The following is a 22988-nucleotide window of genomic DNA, read 5'->3' as shown; positions in this document are numbered from 1 at the left end:
ATGAAATGTATCATCGAAGTCTGAACGGTCTGAGTGTAAAATGATACTAATGATACAATTACTCTGAGACAAGGGATTCCTGGGCAACCATACATTCCAGTTTGGGATGTATGGTTATCCCAGCTCTATGGGTAGAGAGAGAGGGAATGGGAGGAGGAGGTTTGGAATGATAGATATGGATAAGGTCTTCTTTCTACCCTTCCTTCCATTAGAAAATGTTTGTCAACCCAAAAGAAAAGTAAATAGTCACTTGAAATGGAGAGCGGTCTGAAAGGCATCTGCTGCCCTTGAAGTTCACGAAAACGTCATCTCCAAACATCAAAGCCGCCATTGGATACCTGCGACATGGGTGAGTGGGTCACTCCAGCAGAACCTGCAGGTGTCACCTCAGGCTTGAAAGGGTCGAAGTCCAGATCCAACAATGTCTCCTCTTTCTTCACCTCAGGGACTTCATTCTGTTAAAGGAGAACAAGATAGAATATGAGACTTTATGATATAATCCCCGTGTAATCCTCTAACATCACTGAATATCCCCAAAGCACGCTCTGATAGTTTACCCAGAGTCACTCGCGAAATGTGATGAAGGGGGAAATAACCGACTGTGGCCAACTGGAACCTAAGATGCGTAGGAATGCGACCCAGGTTTTGGTTTCTGTCCTTCATCCAGCTCCGAATCCAGCCAACAAAGAGAATGTCTAAGAGGTATATCCTGATGCCATCAAGATCCAAGGACTCTCCTCTGCTAGTTTAGCAATCTCAGGTCAAGAATTACGGACGACCAGACAGATACAATAGGCCACGGCTGGGACCCATCACCATAGCCCATGGCTGTGAGGTCCCCTGCGAAGCTAGTGTGTAAAAAGGAAGGGATGCCATCTACCCTGACTACCTCCACCTGCCTCATCCCCTCAGAGAGACCCTATCCTTTGATGTAGTCATCACATGAACCACTCTTCATCCATATTACTGTCGGTCTCCACTGTAAGTATGAGGGAGGGAAGGTGAAAGAGAAAGAGGGAGGGAGAGAACCACATCCCCCAACATTTGCCATAAAATAACATTCCTTGATTAGAAACAGGTAAGCCAAATAAGACACAGGATAAAAGTCCTGCTATAATAGCGACACATTTATAATACTGAACATTAATATTTATTCATTTATTGTGGTCTCATGATACAAAACAAAAATAACACGGCTTGAAGTTAGCCTAGCCTTGGCTTAAGTTACGCAGTAAGGGTTAGAGCTGAAATAAAGCCCCATAAACAATCACGGTGAACAGAACTGGGTCAGTTTCCACAGAATCAAGTAATGTGTGTTTGGTGTTTGATATAAGCTTCAGTTTTGACCATCTGTACTCTAGAAACTCAAAGGTCACAACCATGGATGAAGCACAAAAGAATAGGAATGTTCAGAGAAAGCTTTTAAAGAACAAGAGTTCTTTTAATTAATATTGATCATAGACATAAAACTTAAAAATATATAGAGCTGTATGAATAGCTTTGGGGCATAAGAGATAATTGTTTTCAGTATATCCACACTCACTATAGAAGGAAATCTGCTTAAATACCATGCGATTGGTCCTGGGCTACCTATTTTGCAGCATGATTATTCTTACACGTTTAAAATTTCACAAGGCTAATCCCTCTTGCTTTAATAATTACAATCACAAAACCATCAACTGATTCCTTTGGCCCCTATTCAAAATCTGCATGGGTTTTGTTTTTTGCCAACATTTGTATTGGTACAAGTTATAGGTCTAAAATTTTGTGAACACTTACATGGACTTAGAATGTGCTAGGCACTGTTCTGAGAGCTTCGTGCATATAAATATTAACTCAGGTTAGGGCACTTCGCTGAAGTCTAATGATACAACGCTACAACACTATTATTGCCTTCAAAGAATGACCTTCCTAGATCCCCCAGACTTCATTTTGCCTGCACGGTCTAATCCTTACAAAAACCAAGGGATAAATGGCATCATTCCTCCATCTGGGGATAAGGAGAATGGGCTGTTGTCTTGGGTCCCTCAGATGCAATGCAGCCGAGGCAGGACTGCAACAGCCAGAGGCCTTGGACCCCAGTGCTATTCCAGGCTGCTGCTAAGACCTGGGCTCACATCTCTCAAACAGGCACCATGGGGATCTGCAGAGGAATTCTGGACAGTCTCTAAGTTCTTCTTAAAACGTGAGCCCAAACGAATCTGTCCATTAATCCTCTCTGAGCCTAATGGGGCCCCTTATGAAAGCTCGAATGGAAATGTAGAGCTCAAGGATGACAAGTGGCATGAGACTGTATACCAGTGTGGTGGTCTTCAAAAGGTGCAGCTGGCTACTTCAGACTCCATTTCTATTTGGTTTTGCACCCTTAATTCTTGCGAGTTACCCCTTAAGGCACTCATATCAAACACCAGTTTGACAGAACTACAAAAAGAGCAAAAAAAGGAGTTGCCTGCTGATACAGCATTCCTTTATAAAATGACAACTCTGTCATTAACATGTTGAAACACACTGACATGTCATGTCCCTTAACGTAACAAAAGAAAACTCCTGTCATTCCTTATACCTGAGTCACCATTAGAGCAGATCTGATGTGGTGTCGACATTCGTAAACTTTTGGAAGCCAGAGCTTAAGTACCGCGTTCCCATTAAAAGTCTAGACCCAGAATGTGATCCTAAGAAAAGAGACTACATGTGTAAACCACAGGGGGAAAATACCCAAAGGGAAGATCTTACCAGTGATAATAATCTTCAGGAAGTGTCTTCTGCTAGGGACATCTAAGTTTATAACCAAAGTACTGAACTTCTTCCACTCTAGGTAGACAATTTGACCATAATCCTATGCCTAGTCTTGCCATGGCCTCCCTACAGATGGAGTTTACTGCCTTATCCCTTGACTTGGGGTTGACTATCTGTCATGCTTTAGTCAATGGATGTTAGTAAATGTCACACAAATGAAGGCTTGAAATGTTTGTGTGGGTGACTTGCTTTTTTGTATTCTTGCCACTCACTGTGCAACGTACAAGCTTCGGGGAACCACTGGTCAAGGAGGATGGGAGCCACAGGGAACACACCTGGACCCACCATAACTAAATTCCTCAAAAGCAGTGTTAAAGAGGAATTCTTACAAGTGGCCGGGGTGGGGGGGGGGCAGGGTAAGACATGTTACTGAACACAGGGACAACCTAGGAATAATAGCATTTTTTAGCACCAGAATTAATGCAAGCAAAAAGATGTTGAGGCAGTATCTTTGAAGTACAGAAAGAAACTTAGAATTCTGTGCCCCTTGAAAATATTTTTATGTTTTCATTTTTAAATATTTATTTGAGAGAGAGCACAAGCAGGGGAAGGGGCAGAGAGAGAGGGAGAGAAAGAATCCCAAGGAGTTTCCACACTGTCAGCACAGAGCCCGACATGGGGCTTGAACTCACAAACCACGATTTCATGACCTGAGCCAAAATCAAGAGTCTGACACTTAACAGACTGAGCCACCCAAGTGCCCCGAAAACATAAAAAAAAAAAAGACCAAAAATGTGGGGCACTTGGGTGGCTCGGTCGGTTAAGCGTCCAACTTCGGCTCAGGTCAGATGTCACTGTCTGTGAGTATGAGCCCCACATCAGGTTCTGTGCTGACAGCTCAGAGCCTGGAGCCTGCCTTGGATTCTGTCTCCTTCTCTCTCTGCCCTTCCCTGCTCACATTCTGTCTTCCAAAAATAAATAAAAATTTTTAAAAAAAGAGAGAAAAAATGAGGTGACTATTTTTTCATACATACAAAAGCAGAAAGAACCCATCACCATCCAATCAACACAACTAATGTGAAAAGACATTTTTCAGGCATGAAATGATGCTACATGGAAATATGGATCTAGATGGAAGTATGGATGTACACAAAGGAATGACAGGCTCCAAAGGAATGAGAAATGATAACTATGTAGGTAAGTATACATGACTTTAGTCATTATTTAAATCTCCTTAAAAGATAACTGACTGCTTAAGCAAAGATAATCACAAAGTAACATGAAGTGACTTTACGTTAAAAAATAAATTCTATTTGACAAAACAGACAAAACAGTACAAAACCAGAAGAGGGGAAATGTAAGTATACAATTATGGGATTCTTATGCTAGACCTGAAATATACCACTATTTGAAGGCAGACTTTTTAATAAATTAAAACATGTACTTTAAGCCCTAAAGCAACCACTAAAATACCAAAACAAGTTATCACTAATAAACAAAAGAAATAAGAGAGTAATAAAAATAATCAATTAATCTAAAAGAAGACAGAAAAAAGAGGAAAAAGGGTTAAAACTGATGGCTCAATAGAAAAAAAAAACATCAAGGTGCCAGATTGAAACGTCACCATATGAATAACTACCTTGAATGAAAATGGTCTAAACAGTTTAATGAAATACAAAGGTTATCAGCTTAGATTAAAAAAGCAAGTCTAAACTAGATACTGCCTATAAGAAACAGATTTAAAATACAGAGACACAAACAAGTTGAAAGTAAAAGGAAGAAAAAAGATGAATTATGCCAACCTAACCAAAAGACAGCTGGAATAGTTATATTAATGTCAAACAAAGCAGACTGCAAATAAGAGAACATTATTATGGATAAAGGAGGTCATCTCCTAATGTAAAAAGATGTTAATTCTAAACATTTATGGATTCAATCAGAAAGTGTCAAGATACATGAAGCAAGAATCAGAAACACAGCATCAAGAAATTTTAAAATGCACAATTTTGTAGGGAAGATTTCAACAGCCCTCTTTCAACAACTGAAAGAAGCAGAGAGAAAATCAGCAAGGTTATAGAAAATACAGAAAACACCAAGACCCAATTTGACCTGATTTACACTTATAAAACACTCCATACGGCAGCACGATACAAATTCTTTTCAAGTGCATGTCAAACACAGAACATAATAGACAATGTTCTATTAAACAGGTCTCAATAAACTTAAAACCGGTCTCAATAAACTTAAAAAACATCCAAGTCATACAAAGTATGCTGACGACAATGGAATCAAGTTTCAAATCAGTAAGAGAATTATCTCTAGAAAAATCCACAAATATGTGGACAAAAATAACATTCTAAATAACTCAATGAAAGAAATGAAAAGAAAAACATCAGAAGAAAGAAGAAATCAACGTGGAAATTAGAAAGCAGTTTGAGTTGAATGAAAATAAAGACAACAGGTGCACCTGGGTGGCTTAAGCACTGACTCTTGACTTCAGTTCAGGTCACGATCTCATGGTTCATGAGTTTGAGGCCTGCATCAGGCTCTGCACTGACAGCAGCCTGCTTGGGATTCTGGCTCCCTTTCTCTCTGAACCACCACTTGCTTTCTATCTCTCTCTCAAAGTAAATAAAAGTGAACTTTATTATTTTTTTAAGTTTATTTATTTAGAGAAAGGGAGAGAGAGAGACAGAGAGAGAGAGAGAGAGAGAGAGAGAGAGAGAGAGAGTGGGGGGACAGGGGCAGAGAGAAAGAATATCCCAAGCAGGCTCTGCATTGTCACCACAGAGCCCAATGTAGGGCTTGAACTCACGAACCGTGAGATCATGACCTGAGCCAAAGTCAGATGCTTAACCAACTGAGCAACCCAGGCACCCCAAATAAAACTGAACTTTAAAAAAATAAATAAAAATAAAAAATATAAAGACAACATACCAAAATTTGTGAGATGCTGCTGTAATAGGATTTAGGGAAAATTTATAGCACTGAATCCCTATATAAGAAAAGAAGGAAAACCTAGAAACATATACACTACCCAAACTGAAACAGGAAGAAATAGAAAATTTGAACAGACCCATAACCAGTAAGGAAATCAAATTAGTAATAAAAAAATCTGCCAAAAAACAAGAGTCCAGGACCAGATGGCTTTCCAGGGGTATTCTACCAAACAATTAAGGAACAGTTAACACCTAATCTCTTGAAACTGTTCCAAAAAGTAGAAATGGAAGGAAAACTTCCAAACTCTTTCTATGAAGCCAGCATTATCTTGATTCCAAGACCAGACAGAGACCCCACTAAAAAGGAGAACTACAGACCAATTTCCCTGATGAACATGGATGCAAAAATCCTCAACAAGATATTAGCCAACCGGATCCAACAATACATTAAAAAAATTATTCACCATGACCAAGTAGGATTTATACCTGGGATGCAGGGCTGGTTCAATATCTGCAGAACAATTAATGTGATTCATCACATCAATAAAAGAAAGGACAAGAACCATATGATCCTCTCAATAGATGCAGAGAAAGCATTTGACAAAATATAACAACATTTCTTGATAAAAACCCTCAAGAAAGTAGGGATAGAAGGAGCATGCCTCGAGATCATAAAAGCCATATATGAACAACCCAACGCTAATATCATCCTCAATGGGGAAAAACTGAGAGCTTTCCCCCTAAGGTCAGGAACAAGACAGGGATGTCCACTCTCGCCACTGTTACTCAACATAATATTGGAAGTCTTAGCCTCTGCAATCAGACAACACAAATAAATAAAAGGCATCCAAATTGGCCAGGAGGAGGTCAAACTTTCACTCTTCACAGATGACATCATACTCTACGTGGAAAACCCAAAAGATTCCACCAAAAAACTGCTAGAACTGATACATGATTCAGCAAAGTTGCAAGATAAAAAATCAACACACAGAAATTGGTTGCATTCCTATACACCAACAATGAAGCGACAGAGAGAAATCAAGGAATCGATCCCATTTACAGTTGCACCAAAATGATAAAATACCTAGGAATAAATCTAACCAAAGAGGTGAAAAATCTATACACTGAAAACTATAGAAAGTTTATGAAAGAAATTGAAGAAGACACAAAGAAATGGAAAAAGATTCCATGCTCCTGGATAGGAAGAACAAATATTGTTAAAATGTCGATACTACCCAAAGCAATCTACATATTCAATGCAATCCCTGTCAAAGTAACACCAACGTTCTTCACAGAGCTAGAACAAACAATCCTAAAATTTGCATGGAACCAGAAAAGACCCCGAATAGCCAAAGCAATCTTGAAAAAGAAAACCAAAGCAGGAGGTATCACAATCCCAGACTTCAAGCTATACTATAAAGCTGTAATCATCAACACAGTATGGTACTGGCACAAGAACAGACAGATCAATGGAATAGAACAGAGAACCCAGAAATGGACCCACAAACATATGGCCAACTAATCTTTGACAAAGCAGGAAGAATATCCAATGGAATAAAGACAGTCTCTTCTGCAAGTGGTGCTGGGAAAACTGGATAGGAACATGCAGAAGAATGAACCTGGACCACTTTCTTAAACCATACACAAAAATAAACTCAAAATGGATGAAAGACCTCAATGTAAGACAGGAAGCCATCAAAATCCTCGAGGAGAAAGCAGGCAAAAACCTCTCTGATCTTGCCCGCACCAACTTCTTACTCAACATGTCTCCAGAGGCAAGGGAAACAAAAGCAAAAATGAACTCCTGGGACCTCATCAAAATAAAAAGCTTCTGCACAGCAAAGGAAACAATCAGCAAAACTAAAAGGCAACCGACAGAATGGGAGAAGATATTTGCAAATGACATATCAGATAAAGGGTTAGTATTCAAAATCTACAAAGAACTTATCAAACTCAACACCCAAAAAACAAATAATCCAGTGAAGAAATGGGCAAAAGACATAAATAGACACTTCTCCAAAGAAGACATTCAGATGGCCAACCGACACATGAAAAAATGCTCCACATCACTCATCATCAGGGAAATACAAATCAAAACCACAATGAGATACCACCTCACACCTGTCAGAATGGCTAACATTAACAATTCAGGCAACAAAAGATGTCGGCGAGGATGCGGAGAAAGAGGATCTCCTTTGCATTGTTGGTGGGAATGCAAGCTGGTGCAGCCACTCTGGAAAACAGTATGGAAGTTCCTCAAAAAATTAAAAATAGAACTACCCTACAACCCAGCAATTGCACTACTAGGCATTTATCCAAGGGATACAGGTATGCTGTTTCGAAGGGACACATGCACCCCCATGTTTATAGCAGCACTATCAACAATAGCCAAAGTATGGAAAGAGCCCAAATGTCCATCGAAGGATGCACGGATAAAGAAAATGTGGTGTATATATACAATGGAGTATTACTCGGCAGTCAGAAAGAATGAAATCTTGCCATTTGCAACTACGTGGATGAAGTGGAGGGTATTATGCTAAGTGAAATTAGTCAGAGAAAGACAAAAATCATATGACTTCACTCATATGAGGGCTCTAAGAGACAAAACAGATGAACATAAGGGAAGGGAAGCAAAAATAATATAAAAACAGGGAGGGGGACAAAACAGAAGAGACTCATAAATATGGAGAACAAACTGAGGGTTGCTGGAGGGGTTGTGGGAGGGGGGATGGGCTAAATGGGTAGGGGGCATTAAGGAATCTACTCCTGAAATCATTGCTTCACTATATGCTAACTAATTTGGAGGTAAATTTTAAAAAATAAAGTTTTAAAAAAAAGAAAAGAAGGAAGGTCTCAAATTAGTAACTTCAGCTTCTACCCTGCAAACTAGGAAAAAAAAGACACAGAGCAAATAAAATTCTAAATAGAAATGGGGAAAATTATGCAGATCAGAGTAGAAATTAATTAAATAGAGAATGACAGAGAGAGAGAGAGAGCTTGAGAGAATACCAATAAAACCAAAACCAAGTGCTTTGAGAAGATTAATAAAATTGATAAACTTCTAGCCAGACTGATCAAGGGGAGGGACAGAGAGGGCACTAATTACCAATATCCGGAATGAGAGAGGGGGCATTAGCAGATATTTAAAAAAAAATAAGGAAGTATTTTAAACCACTTTATTCCAATACATTTAACAATTTAGATGAGAGAGACAGATTTCTTGAGAAATACAAACTGTGGCATATAGAGAACTTGAATCACTATGTTGCATACCTGGAACTAAGGTTAACATTGTGTGTCAACTATATTCAAATTAAAAAAAATTTTTTTTAAGAGAAAACAAAAACAAAAACAAAAACAACCCTGCAGGCCCAAATGGCTCCTCTGGTGAATTCTACCAAAGAGTTAAATAAGAAAAAAATACCAATTCTACAAAATCGAAGAGGAGTGAACAACTTCCCAACTTATTCTATGGGGAAAGCATTACCCTGGTGCTAAAGTAAGAAAATTACTTTATTTTTACCTAAAAAAATTTTTTTACACTTATTTATTTTTGAGAGGGGGGTGGGGAGAGAACAAGTGGGGTAGGGGCAAAGAGAGAAGAAGACACAGAATCCAAAGCAGGCCCCAGGCTCCGAGCTGTGAGCACAGAGCAGGACATGGGGCTCAAACTCACAAACCACGAGATCATGACCTGAGCCAAAGCTGGACACTTAACTGACTGAGCCACCCAAGCATCCCAACTTTTTTTTTTACTTTAAATGTTTATTTATTTTCAGAGACAGAGTGCAAGCAGGGGAGGGGCAGAGAGAGGGGGACCGAAGGGGGCTCTGTGCTAATAGCAGCAAGCACAATGTAGGGCTGGAACTCTCAAACCACAAGATCATCACGGAGATGAAGTCAATCAACTGAGCCACCCAGGTGCCCCAGAAAATGACATTATTAAAAACAATGCCCTATGGACTCATGTTCCTCATCAGCATAGATGCAAAAATGCTAGAAAAAGCTTTAGCAAACTGGATGAAGAAATATATATTAATAAACTGCATCATAACCAAATGAGGTTTATCCTCAGGAATGTGTGATTGATGTACCATTTGAAAACCAATGAATGAATGTAAGTCACCATATTAACAAACTAAAAAAGAAAACTCATACGATCATCTTGACAGATGCAGAAAAAGTATTTGAAAAAATCCATATCCACTCCTGTTCAAAACTCTCAACAAAGTAGGAAACATAGGCAACTTCCTCAACCTGATAAGGGTATCTACAAAAACATACAACTATCGTCATGTTTAATAACACAAGACTAGGAGCTTTTCCCCTAAGATTGAGACAAGGATGGCCGTCTCAACACTTGTACTCAACAATATACTGGCAGTACTAAACACTAAAATAAAGGCAGAAAAAAGCAATAAAAGGCATCCAGATCAAAAAGAAAAAAGTAAAACTGTTAATTCACAGAAGATATGATCACTTATATAGAAAAATCCAAGGAAATCTATAAAAAAGCTATAGGAACTAATACTGAGTTTAGCAAGGCTGCAGGATACAGCATTAATATACAAAAACTGGTTTTATTGATATATGAGTATGAAAAACCACAGAGCTCATTATTATTAAGATGTCAGTGCTGCCCAAACTGATCTACATATTCAATGCAATGCCAGTCAGTATCTGTACTGGGCTGAATACTGTGCACCCCACCCCCCCGCCAAAGTTCATGATTATAAGGAACCTGTGAATGTGACCTTATTTGGCAATAGGACGTTTGCAGATGTAATGGAATTTAGATGTGGTCATACTGAATTAGGATGGGCCTTAATGCAATGACTTGTGACCTTATAAAAACAGGGAAATTTGGATACATAAACACAAAGGTATGTGAAGATACAGAGCACACAGACACATAAGGAAAACACAGTGTGATGACAGAGGCAGAGATTGGAATGATGTATCTACATGCCAAGGACTGCCAGCAACCACCAGAAGGAGAGAGGAGCAAAGAAGGACCCTAGAGTCTTCAGAAGAAGCATAGCCTGCTGATCTCAGACTCAATCATGACCTTGATCTCAGACGTCTAGCCTCCAAAACTGTGAGAGAATAAAAGTCTGTTGTTATAAGCCACTCAGTTTATGCTTCTTTGCTAAAACAGCCCTAGGAATCTAATAAAATATCCCAGAAGGTGTTTTGTAGAAACTTACATATTGATTCTAAAATTCATGTGGAGATTCAGAGGACCTAGAACACCCAAAACAACTGTGAAAAATAACAACGCTGAGGGACTAACCTCATCTGATTTCAAGACAGTATAAAGTGACAGTAATCAAGATTAACACGGTACTGGCATAAAAGTTAGGCAAATGGATCAATAAAAAATCACAGAGTTCAGAAAGAGAACCACAAAGGTACAAAGGCAATTCAGTAGAATAAGGATAGACTTTTCAACAATCACATTTCAACTGTAAAGAAATGAACTTCAACCCATACTTTGCACACATTTAAAAATTCCAAATTTGTCACAGACCCTAAGTGTAACACCTAAAACTGTAAAACTTCTAGAAGGACACACAGGAGAAAATCTTTGTGACCTTGGGTTAGGCATAGATTTTTTTTTAGATGTGATGTGAAATGCCTAATTCTTAAAAAATAAATAAATTGGATAAATTGGACCTCATCAAAATAAAAAAACTTCTACTCTTCTAAAAAGCACTAACAGAATGACAAGATAAGCTACACGCTGGAAGAAAATATTTGCAAATCATGCATCTGATAAAAGGCTTGTATCCAGAACATACAAAGGACTCTCAAGACTCCATCAAGTAAGTGAATACATCAGCAAAAGTTTTTCACAGACACCAATGAGGATATACTAATGTCATAGTAATATGTCATAATGTCCTCTAGACTCATCCATGTTGTCAGAAATGGCAGGATTTACTTTTTCTGAGACCAAATAATATTCCATTGTGTTTATATACCTCATTTTCTTTACTCATTCATCCACTGATAGACATTTAATGTTTATTTTTGAGAGACAGAGAGAGAGAGAGAGAGAGAGCATGAGCAGAGGAAGGCAGAGAGAGAGGGAGACACAGTATCCAAAGCAGGCTCCAGACTCTGAGCTGTCAGCACAAGAGCCTGACATGGGGCCCAAAGTCACAAACCATGAGATCATGAGCTGAGCCGAAGTCAGGCACTCAACCAACTGAGCCACCCAGGTGCCCCCCGCCATGGACATTTAGGTTGTTTCCATGGATTGTCTATTGTGAATACTGCTGTAGTGAACACAGGAGTGCAGACAGCTCTTTGAGATGCTGGTTTCATTTCAATACCCAGAAGTGGGGTTGCTGTATAGTAAGGTAGTTCTATTTTTAATTTTCTGAGGAACCTCCATATTGTTTTCCATAGTGGTTCTACCAATTTACAATCCCATCAACAGTGTACAAGGATTCCCTGTTCTCCACGTCCTCACCAACAACTGTTATTTGTCTTTTTCATAGTAGCCATTCTAACAGGTGTGAGGTGATATCTCATTGTGATTCTGAAGTACATTTCTCTGACGGTTAGTGGTGTTGAGCACCTTTTCCTGTGTCTGCTGGCAATCTGTACATCTTCTTCGGAGAAATGTCCATTCGGGTCCCTTGTCCATTTTTTTAATCCAACTACTTGATTTTTTTTTTTGCTATTGAGTAGTATGAGTCCCTTATATATTCTGGATATTAACCCCTTATCTGATACATGATTTGCAAATATTTTCTCCCATTCCCTACATTGCCTTTTAACTCTGTTGATTGTTTGCTTTGCTGTGCAGAAGTTGCTATGCTAAGTGAAATAAGCAAGACACAGAAAGAGAAATGATCTCACATGTGGAATCGAAAACAGTCAAAACCATGGAAGCAGAGAGTAGAATGGTTTTTTCCAGGGCCTCAGGGGAGGGGAGACGGGGAGATGTTAGTCAAGGGGTATGTATAAAGTTTCAGTTCTGCAAGTCCTAGAGATCTAATGTTCAGCATGGTGACTGTAAGCAAAAATAGTGTATTATACACTTGAAATTTGCCAGGAGGATAGATATTAAGTGTTCTGACATCATCATCATCATCAACAACAACAACAACAATAAAAGAGAGTAGCTATGTGAAGGGATAGATATATTAATTGGCTGGTTTGGGGAGATCACTTCACAATGCATACATATGTTAAAACATCAAGTTATATACTTTAAATGTATACAATTGTTATTTGTCAGTTATACCCCAATAGAGCTGGGGGGAAAAATGTCAAATGAGTACATAAAAAGATGCCTAACATCATTAGCCATTAGGGAGATGCAAACTAAATCACAACAAAATAACACTATATACTTACCATCAAGGCTAAAATTAAAAAGACTAACCATACCAAGTGTTGGCAAAGATGTGGAGGTACTGAAATTCTTTTTCAATGTGGGTGGAAACACAAATAGTATAATCACTTAGAAAAGTCTGGCAGTTTCTGGGGCACCTGGGTGGCTCAGTCGGTTGAACATCCGACTTTGACTCAGGTCATGATCTCACGGTTTGTGAGTTTGAGTCCCATGTTGGGTTCTGTCCTTATGGCTCGGAGCCTGGAGCCTGCTTCAAATTCTGTGTCTCCCTCTCTCTCTGTTCCTCCCCCACTCATGCTCTGTCTCTCTCTCTCAAAAATAAATAAAGATTTAAAAAAATTAAAAAAAGAAAAGTCTGGCAGTTTCTTAATAAGTTAAACTTACTCCTACCAAATGATCCAGCCAGTTAATAGAGATTTACTGAAGAGAAATGAAAGCATGTGCACAAAGAACATTTGTATACAAATGTTCACAGCATCTTTACTTACAATACCCCAAAATGAGGGGCACCTGGGTAGCTCAGCCAGCTAAGCGTCTGACTTTGGCTTACATCGTGATCTTGGAGGTTCGCGGGTTTGAGCCCTGCACTGCAACAGCTCAGAGCCTGGAGCCTGCTTCAGATTCTGTGTCTCCCTCTCTCTCTGCCTCTCCTCCACTCATGCTTGCGCTCTCTCTCTCTCTCAAATAAATAAACATTAGAAAAAATAGCCCCAAATTAGAAACTACCCAAATATCCATTAATGGATGAAAAAAAAACCAAACAAACCCTGATGTGTCCATACAATGAAGTATTACTCGGTAATAAGAAGGAATAAACTGCTGATACCTGCTACAAAATGGATGAACCTCATAATAATTATGCAGAACGGTACAAGCCAGACCAAAAAAGGTGCACACTGGGTGATTCCATCTATACAAAATTCTAGGAGATTCAAACTTGTGTATGGTGACAGAAAGATGAGTGTTTGCCTGGAGGGTACAGCATGTGGACAGGAACAGAAAGGATTACCGACACGAAGAAACTTTGGGGGTGAGAGATATAGTCACTACCTTGATCCTGGTGATGGTTTCATGGGTGCACACATATTTCAAAACTTATCAAAAAGTATGCTTTAAATATGTGCCGTTAACTGTATGTTGGTCAGAAATCAATGAAACTGATTAACAGAAGAAAATACTCTAACAACAGGAGATTAGTTAAACCTACTATGGTACAACCTCATGATACAGGGATCTGTTGTTATTTAAAATGGTGAGATGTATCTTAAATTGACACGAAAATATCTTTGTTATATTTGTAGTAAAAAAAAAACCCATAGGTTATAAAACTGATATAAAATGATCAAATTTCCAAAAAAAATATACCTTTCTGTCACTGTTTGAAGAGAATAAAATTGTGGCATTACAAAAACTACATTAGTAACAGTGGTTTTTGCTGAGAAATAGAACTACAATTTTAAACTTTTGCTTTTTGCTTCTCTGGAATTTACTAGTGTTTTGGGTTAACCATGCATCCTTTATGACATTACTCTTATAAGCATATCAGATAACAGAGATTTCAATATATAGCTACAGACACAAAAATTTATAAGTAGAGCAATCTCTAAGCCATTCCCGTGGGTGCATGCAGACAGACAGATGGATAGACAGACACACACACACACACACACAGACACACACACACACAATTTTTTAAATTTGTTTAATGTTTATTTTTTTTTTTTTGAGAGAGAAAGAGAATGAGTGGGGGAGGGGCAGAGAGAGAGGGAGACACAGAATCCGAAGCAGGCTCCAGGCTCTGAGCTGTCAGCACAGAGCCCAATGTGGGGCTCAAACCCATGAACCGTGAGATCATGACCCGAGTCAAAGTCGGATGCTTAACCAACTGAGCCACCCAGGCACCCCGATTTCTTAATGATAACACAATATTTCAGTGAGCCAGATAAAGTCCTTGGTACTATTTCTTCCAAAGAGTTTTTTTTTTTTAATTTTTTATTCTTTCATTAAACATATCTTAAGGACATTTTCATTATATTCTAAATATTAGGCAGGACACTTATTACTTCCCAATAAGTCCGGGGAGGTCAGATAACAAACTTAAGACAGAAAGGTTAAATAAAGTTTTTAGGAACGAGGCCAGTTGGGGGTTATTTTTCAGGTAATAGATATGTCTTTTATTGAAGGGTCACAACATAGCTGACAATTTCTACCAGTGAGTAAAGCTTTTGCATTTCGTTGGTAATGATGAACGCAGCGGCCTAAGAAAAAAATTTTTAAATGTTTATTTCTTTTGAGAGAAAGAAAGTGTGCAAGTGAGTAGGCGTCCTCAGGAAACTGAACTTTATAACTGGAAGCCTATGGTAAGACCACTACAGATGCATACGCAGCAGTTACTGGGAAAAATGGTAGTTAACTATAGTATCCTGACCGGGCTCAAGAGCTTTATATTTGCAGTCTCAGAATTTGCAGTCATCATTCAACCATTTCATAGGACATTGTCAAGTATTTGTTCTACAGCTTTAACTATATAAGACGTTAAAAGAATAGTACAATGAGGGGCGCCTGGGTGGCTCAGTTGGTTAAGCACCTGTTGATTTCGGCTCAGGTCATGATCTCACAGTTCAGGTGTTCGAGACCCACATTGAGCCTGCTTAGGCTTCTCTCTCTCTCTCTGCCTCTCCTCCACTCGAGTGGTCTCTGTCTCTTTCAAAATAAATAAATAAATAAACTTAAAAAAAGAAACAGTACAACGAAGATCCATTTACCCATGACCTGGACTCGTCAAAGTTCTCCTATTGCCGTCTTTGCTGCGTGTGCCTACCTACATTTATAGGATCCTGAAGACGCTCTAATGAGGTGACGCACAACATACTAACTTTCTAAGGAACTGTTTACCTAGGTTTTTTGTTTTTGTTTTTACTGGAGCAAGCTGCTAGGTTGCACAGCCGTGACAGTGCAGCACATTGACCGTAAGGAGAGAGACAGTAGGGGAGGTGGACGGGGCCCGTGCGTCCAGTGAGGTTCAGTGATGACCACTGGATGAACAAGTAGCTCAACTGGTGGAGTAAAGACCCTCCTCCCACCGCCCCTGGAATTTAACGATAACATTGCTGATCTGTCACAACTTGGAAGAACTGTGCTAATATGAAAAACCCGAAGACGCTGTAGAGAATGTGCATTCTGAACATTACAGAGAGAGTCTGGATGGATTTGTTCAGTTTACTGGCCATCTAGTACCTGCTAGCCATCAGGGGCTTAGAACGCCAGCATGGGTGGTCTACAGACTTCCGCTTTGCACGGCTGCCCTATGAACGCCACAGTGTGGCCGAAAGACCACGGCTTTGCTCAACTTCAAAAGTAGGGATAATGATGGGGTGCCTGGGTGGCTCAGTCGGTTAAGTGTCCGACTTCGGCTCAGGTCATGATCTCATGGTTCTTGGGTTCGAGCCCTGTTTCGGGATCTGTGCTCGGAGCCTGGAGCCTGCTTCAGATTCTGTGTCTCCCTCTCTCTATACCCCTCCCCTGCTCATGCCCTGTCTCTCTCTGTCTCTCAAAATTGAATAAAAGTTAAAAAAAAGTTTAAATAAAAATAAAAGTAAAAAGTAGGGATAATGGCCTGTCAATCACAGGAATGATGTGAAAGCTAAATCGAAGGAGACGCTGCATGTAACATAGTCAGTCATGTGCTTCCTCATCGTGAGCTCTTTCCTTTCTCCCCAACTCATTCTTCTGCGTTCCCCTTCTCCCCTTCCCCTGCTGGCCTCTCTGAGCCAGCTGACCACCACTCCCTAACCCATACCTCAAACCATATTCTAAAGTACAAAATCTCAAAAGACTCACACCGTGAGATGCTTCGCAAGGAGGTAGAATATAAAATGCAAAAAAGGGCAAAGTGTGAAAAGTCTAGACGTTGTCAGAAGTTCAGGTGTCTGAGAACCTTGGAAGGTTGTGAAGCCAAGTGGCATGACGACTTAAGAGCACTGTCAGAGCCCCAGATGATAAACAAATTGCCCCACTTGGCTACCCCTGCCGAAGGAACCAGGGGTCCTGTGGGCGACCCACCAGCCCAACAGACCGACCAAACAGGGGCTGAAGGGGCTGAAGACACACGGTTTCCTTCCTTCCAGTTTTCAGCTTACTAATTCTTTCTGCGTTACCAGAATGCTAACATGTTTACTTGGAAAAAATACCAACTGAAAGAAGGGGCAGCTGGTCCAGAAATATGCTACATTGAAAAGAAAAGCCAAAGCGGAATTCAAAACCAGGTGACAGATACCCGGGAAGCGAGGGGTACATACGCGTGTGACTGCAGGATGGCCTCTCAGGACTGGGGAGACGAAAAGGGCCATTTCACGAACTTATTCTGCAGGCTGAAAATCTACTTCAGTTTGATTAGCCAAGGAAAAATCGAATGACTTCATGAACTTAAAATGTGAGCTGCAGCATTCGGCTGGAAAGCAGAGGCGTTAAGAGTAGCAGAGTTAATGATGCTAACTTGGTCCCGACAGCCACTCGGCTTAGAGGCTGTGCTGCTGTCTTGCCTTCTGGCACAGTAGGTCTCCCAGCAGGAGTGGGGAGATGGGCTTGGAGGAGTAGGCTTGGATGGTCACAACCTAATCCGTCTGGATTTGTAAAGGAGAATGCCAGTTTCAAAAACAGAAAATATGCAAGGGCGCCTGGGTGGCTGAGTTGGGTAAGCGTCTGACTCTTGGTTTCGGCTCAGGTCACCATCTCACGGTTTGTGGGTTTGAGCCCCGCTTCGGGCTCTGTGCTGACAGTGCGGGGCCTGCTTGGGTCTGTCTCTGTCTCAAAATAAACAAAAACGTAAAAGATTTAAAAGCAAAGAGAGAAAATATGCAACGTCGTTGCTGGGAAAAGATTTAAGCAAAACAGTTGGGGGTTACCTGCTATGGAAAAAAAAAATGTGGAAACAGGCAATTTCTTCCTTTCTGCCACTTGACAGGTAGAAGGGCAAGCAGCCCTGACCCTCAGGGGAGCCCCACACTTTCGAATACATTCCCTGAAATTTTCTAAGTCCTTCTCTGGTGGTGGCGGTTGTGGCTAGCAATGCTATCTGGTCAGGGCACCCACATGGGGCTGGCGCCCATCTCTCTTTTGAGCACTCTGTGACCCTCTCTACATGGAGTACCTACCACACCCCCCAGGAACTCTGGGGCTCACATCCACCCAGTTGTCCTGGAATGTGGTGGCCAGGCTTGTTTCCAAGAGGGTGGCTGGTGGGCAGATTGCCTCCACTGGGCAGCATGGCATTTCACGTACGGAATCCCATCAGACTGACCACCAGAATGCTGCGGACAGGCTCATTTCAAGGGACTCGAATTGGTTATATGGACAGAAGCCCCCCCTCTGAAAATATTTGCCCAGAGCCACGATCCCTCAGGAAAGCCCTGGTGGGAGAGGAGGGTGAACCTCGATCGTGAGAAGAGAAAGCAGTCTGAAACATTTTTTTTCAAAACATTTTTTGAAGAAAAAAAAAAAGAAACAACCTTGCATGTGTACATATGTGTGTGTATATAATATACATGATGGCTTTTTTTGACCTTGATCTGTTAAAATCCTATTTATAGGCCATAAATTTGGTTTCCAGGGATATAGTATCTTTTAAATCTTCGTTTTTAAACATGTTTCACCAAACGCCCACGTCCCTGGAACAGGTAGTACTTTGGGAGAAAAGGGAGATTATTTGAGAAACTCTGATTTAAACAAAAAGGGATTTTGTTGCACAACTTCCCAGAGCCCTGGACATGCTGACACAAACTATGTAAAACAAAAGGGGGTACAGCCCCTCCCAGCCCCCGATGACCAGGGACCCCCTTTTCACAGCATCTTATGGGATGGGATGGAAAATGCTGTCTTGAAAGAATAATGTGGGGCACCTGGGTGGCTCAGTCTGTTAAGCCTCCGACTTCGGCTCGGGTCAGAATCTCACAGTTCGTGGGTTCAAGCCCCGCGTCGGGCTCTGTGCTGACAGCTCAGAGCCTGGAGCCTGTTTCAGATTCTGTATCTCCCTCTCTCTCTGCCCCTCATCCACTCACACTCTGTTTCTGTCTCTCAAAAATGAATAAACTTAAAAAAAATTTTAAAGAATAATTCAGGAACACACACACACACACACACACACACACACACACACCATAAGAGATTTCTTTCAATTTAGGTTCTTGGGAGGGAAAAATAAAGAGGGCTGGCAGTTCCATTTTTGTAATCACAAAACCAGAGAAGCAAGGTCAGCCCTGTGGTCTTGACACGAGGACCTCTCCCTGTAAGCAGGTAGGGATACCTCCCAGAGAAGATTCTATGATATAGTTAAGGTCTGGGGCCATTAGAGGGCTCTCTAGGCCTAATGGATTTGTTTCCAATCCCCGGATGCACTCAGGAAGGACTGTCACCACCATGAAGCTTGGTGTACGAGACGCACAAATCCATCAGAGGTGAGGAATATTTCAATCATCACACCTGGAGCTTCTGGGTAGGATTAATACAAACACTCTTCTTCCCCACTAAGTACATGATAAAAATAGCAAACTGGGGACATAAACCTATCTGTTCAATGTAGACTGACTTATTAAACTTTTAAAAAATATCACAATAAAACTGAAATGGACCACTCCATATGATCATAAATATCATGCATCTGGGAGAGAAGAGCTTTTCAGATACATCTCAGCTTTCTAGCTTCCATGCAGCTGGCATTGCATTTTCTCCAGGCATTTCTGTTGATTCTTTTTCATCAAATATCTGTGCCTATCTAAAAACATCACAGCCTTGATGAGACCGTCCATTCCCTTAGAATATGTAACTTGACATATACTCTGATCAACACATCTAATATTACAAGCACACATGTACATGCACGTGTATGTACATGTAAGTCCAATTGCCCGAAATATGGAGTATTTCAAGTCATACTATTTTTTTTTTAATTTAATGTTTATTGATTTTTGAGAGAGGGAGAGAGCGTGTGGGAGCAGGGCAGGGGCAGAGAGGAGGGGGAGGGACAGAGAGAGATGGGGAGGGGCAGAAAGAGGGAGGGGACAGAGGATCGGAAACAGGCTCCATGCTGACAGCAATGAGCCCAATGCGGGGCTCAACCTCACAAACCGCTACATCATGACCTGAGCCGAAGCTGGACACTTAACTGACTAAGCCACCCAGGCACCTCTCAAGTCACACAATTTTTAAGTGCAGCAGTTATACATGGTCATACATGATATACACTTGACTCAGCTGGGTATTTCCCTGGGAGAAATCTGTTCATTCACTGTGGTACTTTGTTCGTGGCCATATATTTGTGCCACGGGGAAATCCTGGCCTAAAACAGTGGTTCTCACGGTGTGATCCCATGACCAGCAGTTGTCAGCATCACTTGGGAGCTTGTTAGGAATACAGATTCTTGGCCCCCACCCCAGAGCGGCTGAATCAGAAACTCTGGCCGGATGTGACCCAAAAGGAGTGAGAGAACGCACACTGGCCCTGTGGGTATCAAAAGAGGAACGAGCGACCGAAGGGACTGTCAAGATGCTTCAGGGACAGGCGGCGTCTGCATAATTTTATTGTATCTTTATAAAATGCTTATTTATTTCTTGAGAGAGAGAGAGAGAGAGAGAGAGAGAGAGACTCCCAAGCAGGCTCTGTGCTGACAGCGCAGAGCCTGATGTGAGGCTCGAACTCACAAATCGCGAGATCGTGACCTGAGCTGGAACCAAGAGTCAGATGCTTAATGGACTGAGCCACCCAGGCGCCCCAAAATAAAGCTAGATTCTATCACTCAATAAGCAAGGAAACAGACTGAAACATAAACCCTGCTTCACTCCCTTCTCTTGACATCGTGACATAAGACTCACAGCCATTTAGTCAATGGAAACGCTCTGGTCACATGCTGTGGTCCACCACAAGAGCCACGTTACTGCAGAGTCAGAAAAAAACGACAGAAACCTCCTTCTGCCTCCTCTTGATTAAAAGAAAACAATATAAATGAAACTGAATCCCCCCCAAATGCACCCCCATGATGTCTCTGGCGGTCAGTTCCTTCAGAATCCCCGAGCACACTGATGGAGGGGACACACAGCCAGTATGGGGGAAGGGGTGCTTTCCTCCTCTTGCCACAGCCTTGGAGTGCTACACAAAGACAGCCAGGCTGGGCCCGGGCCAGGACCCCGGTTGGTTGGTTCCGCTCAGAAAGCCGCTTCCTCTTCCTCTGTCCCCGATTCCTGACTTCCCATGACTCCTATGCAACAGCATCATGAGAGTTAATGCTCTTAGAAGCACTCCGGGCCCCTGTCTAGCATTTGCAATTGTAAAAAGTGCTGTGATGCTTTTCTTTTCTACCAATGAAGAAACCTTATGTGAGCCAGCAAACTGCAAATAAAAAAACATTTTAAAGGAAAGAACACTTTTTTTTTTAATTTTTTTTTTTTCAACGTTTATTTTTGGGACAGAGAGAGACAGAGCATGAACGGGGGAGGGGCAGAGAGAGAGGGAGACACAGAATCGGAAACAGGCTCCAGGCTCTGAGCCATCAGCCCAGAGCCCGACGCGGGGCTCGAACTCACGGACCGCGAGATCGTGACCTGGCTGAAGTCGGACGCTTAACCGACTGCGCCACCCAGGCGCCCCTTAATTTTCTTTTTTTGAACGTTTATTTATTTTTGGGACAGAGAGAGACAGAGCATGAACGGGGGAGGGGCAGAGAGAGAGGGAGACACAGAATCGGAAACAGGCTCCAGGCTCTGAGCCATCAGCCCAGAGCCTGACGCGGGGCTCGAACTCACGGACCGCGAGATCGTGACCTGGCTGAAGTCGGACGCTTAACCGACTGCGCCACCCAGGCGCCCCGGAAAGAACACTTTTGAACCCCATCTTTGCTTCGGAACTAGTCTATGTGTCATGTTGCCTCTACTTTCGCTGCCTCAGGTGCTAAATGGAAGGGTCTTCAGCTAAGTACATGTGGCTTCTGGGTGACCACATTCTCTGTGGAGGGGACCAAGGGCAGGTTTTTGGAGGGTACAGGGGAAAGCAACCTGAATAAGGGTATCATCGGTCGAAACACCCCCTATTTGAAAACTGATGAAGCACCAGAAAGAAGGGAGCTGAGCTGTTAGCAAATACAAATGGACAGCATAACGTGGAAATGGAAACTGCTCACGTTTGGTGCCAGGCCAACAGCTGGCTCCGAGAGAGCTAGCCCTGAGGGCATCTGGGTATCCACAGACATCATTTGTCCCTGCACTCATCCACGTGCAATTCTCCCTCCTCGAAAAGAGCTGCTAAATCACATTTCAAGGCCTCGCTAGCGTACCAAATCCCACATCTCATACAAACAACAGAAGAAGGACACTATTAGCTGAAAGTATTGTGCCTTATTGATGAATGCCCTTAAAAGCAACGACAAATTACGACGGGCTTCCGAGTGGCTATTTTCTGAGTTCTCTGTTATTAGTGCATTATTTCTGTTATTGTCAACAGGACGTGATTATAATTGGGATGTTGTACACAGGGTTGTTATTGATGTACTCAGTAATTATAGGGCTGCATTCTCACATCTTGTAAAATGTAGGTATTATTTCTGACCCTGAGGACGCTGGGAGCAACTGATACTGGCACGATTTTTCTGGGGACTTTCACTCTTAAAACAAAGAAATGGCTTTGATGGCATCAGGAACAGCTCTGGAAGTCAGGAATCTTCATTCTTGAGACAATGGGATGACCAAGTCGCCAGCAGAGGTAGACTTGCAGTCCACGAAGGTAGCTGTACCTGGGGCAGGTGCGCCCCGGGGTCTTGGAGACCAGGGCAATTGCGGATGCTTCTGTTTGCCAAAGTAGGAATGTCAAAAGGCTTAAAAACAGTCATCTCTTTTCATTGTATTTTCCTATTTTCTACTAGGAAGCAATACAAAAAAACTAACACAGGGCATAAAGACATG

The 22988-nt window shown here is 41.5% G+C and overlaps 1 protein-coding gene across 1 annotated transcript in view; it reads right to left on the bottom strand.

Moving 5' to 3' along the window:
* The window catches only part of AMPH (amphiphysin), a 251669-nt gene that overhangs the window by 51016 nt on the left and 177665 nt on the right, over positions 1-22988 (bottom strand). Inside the window, exon 12 of the mRNA XM_047097205.1 lies at positions 339-455. Within this exon, the coding sequence (XP_046953161.1) occupies positions 339-455 (117 nt within the window). The remainder of the gene's footprint in view (positions 1-338; positions 456-22988) is intronic.

This window comes from Lynx rufus, unplaced genomic scaffold (genome assembly GCF_022079265.1).
Source record: "Lynx rufus isolate CCGP_SWC_20201006 ecotype Redwood Valley unplaced genomic scaffold, mLynRuf1.p SCAF_4, whole genome shotgun sequence".
Classification (NCBI taxonomy): Eukaryota; Metazoa; Chordata; class Mammalia; order Carnivora; family Felidae; genus Lynx; species Lynx rufus.
Note: the sequence above shows the minus strand (reverse complement) of the source record. Positions and strands in the feature narration are given on the sequence as shown.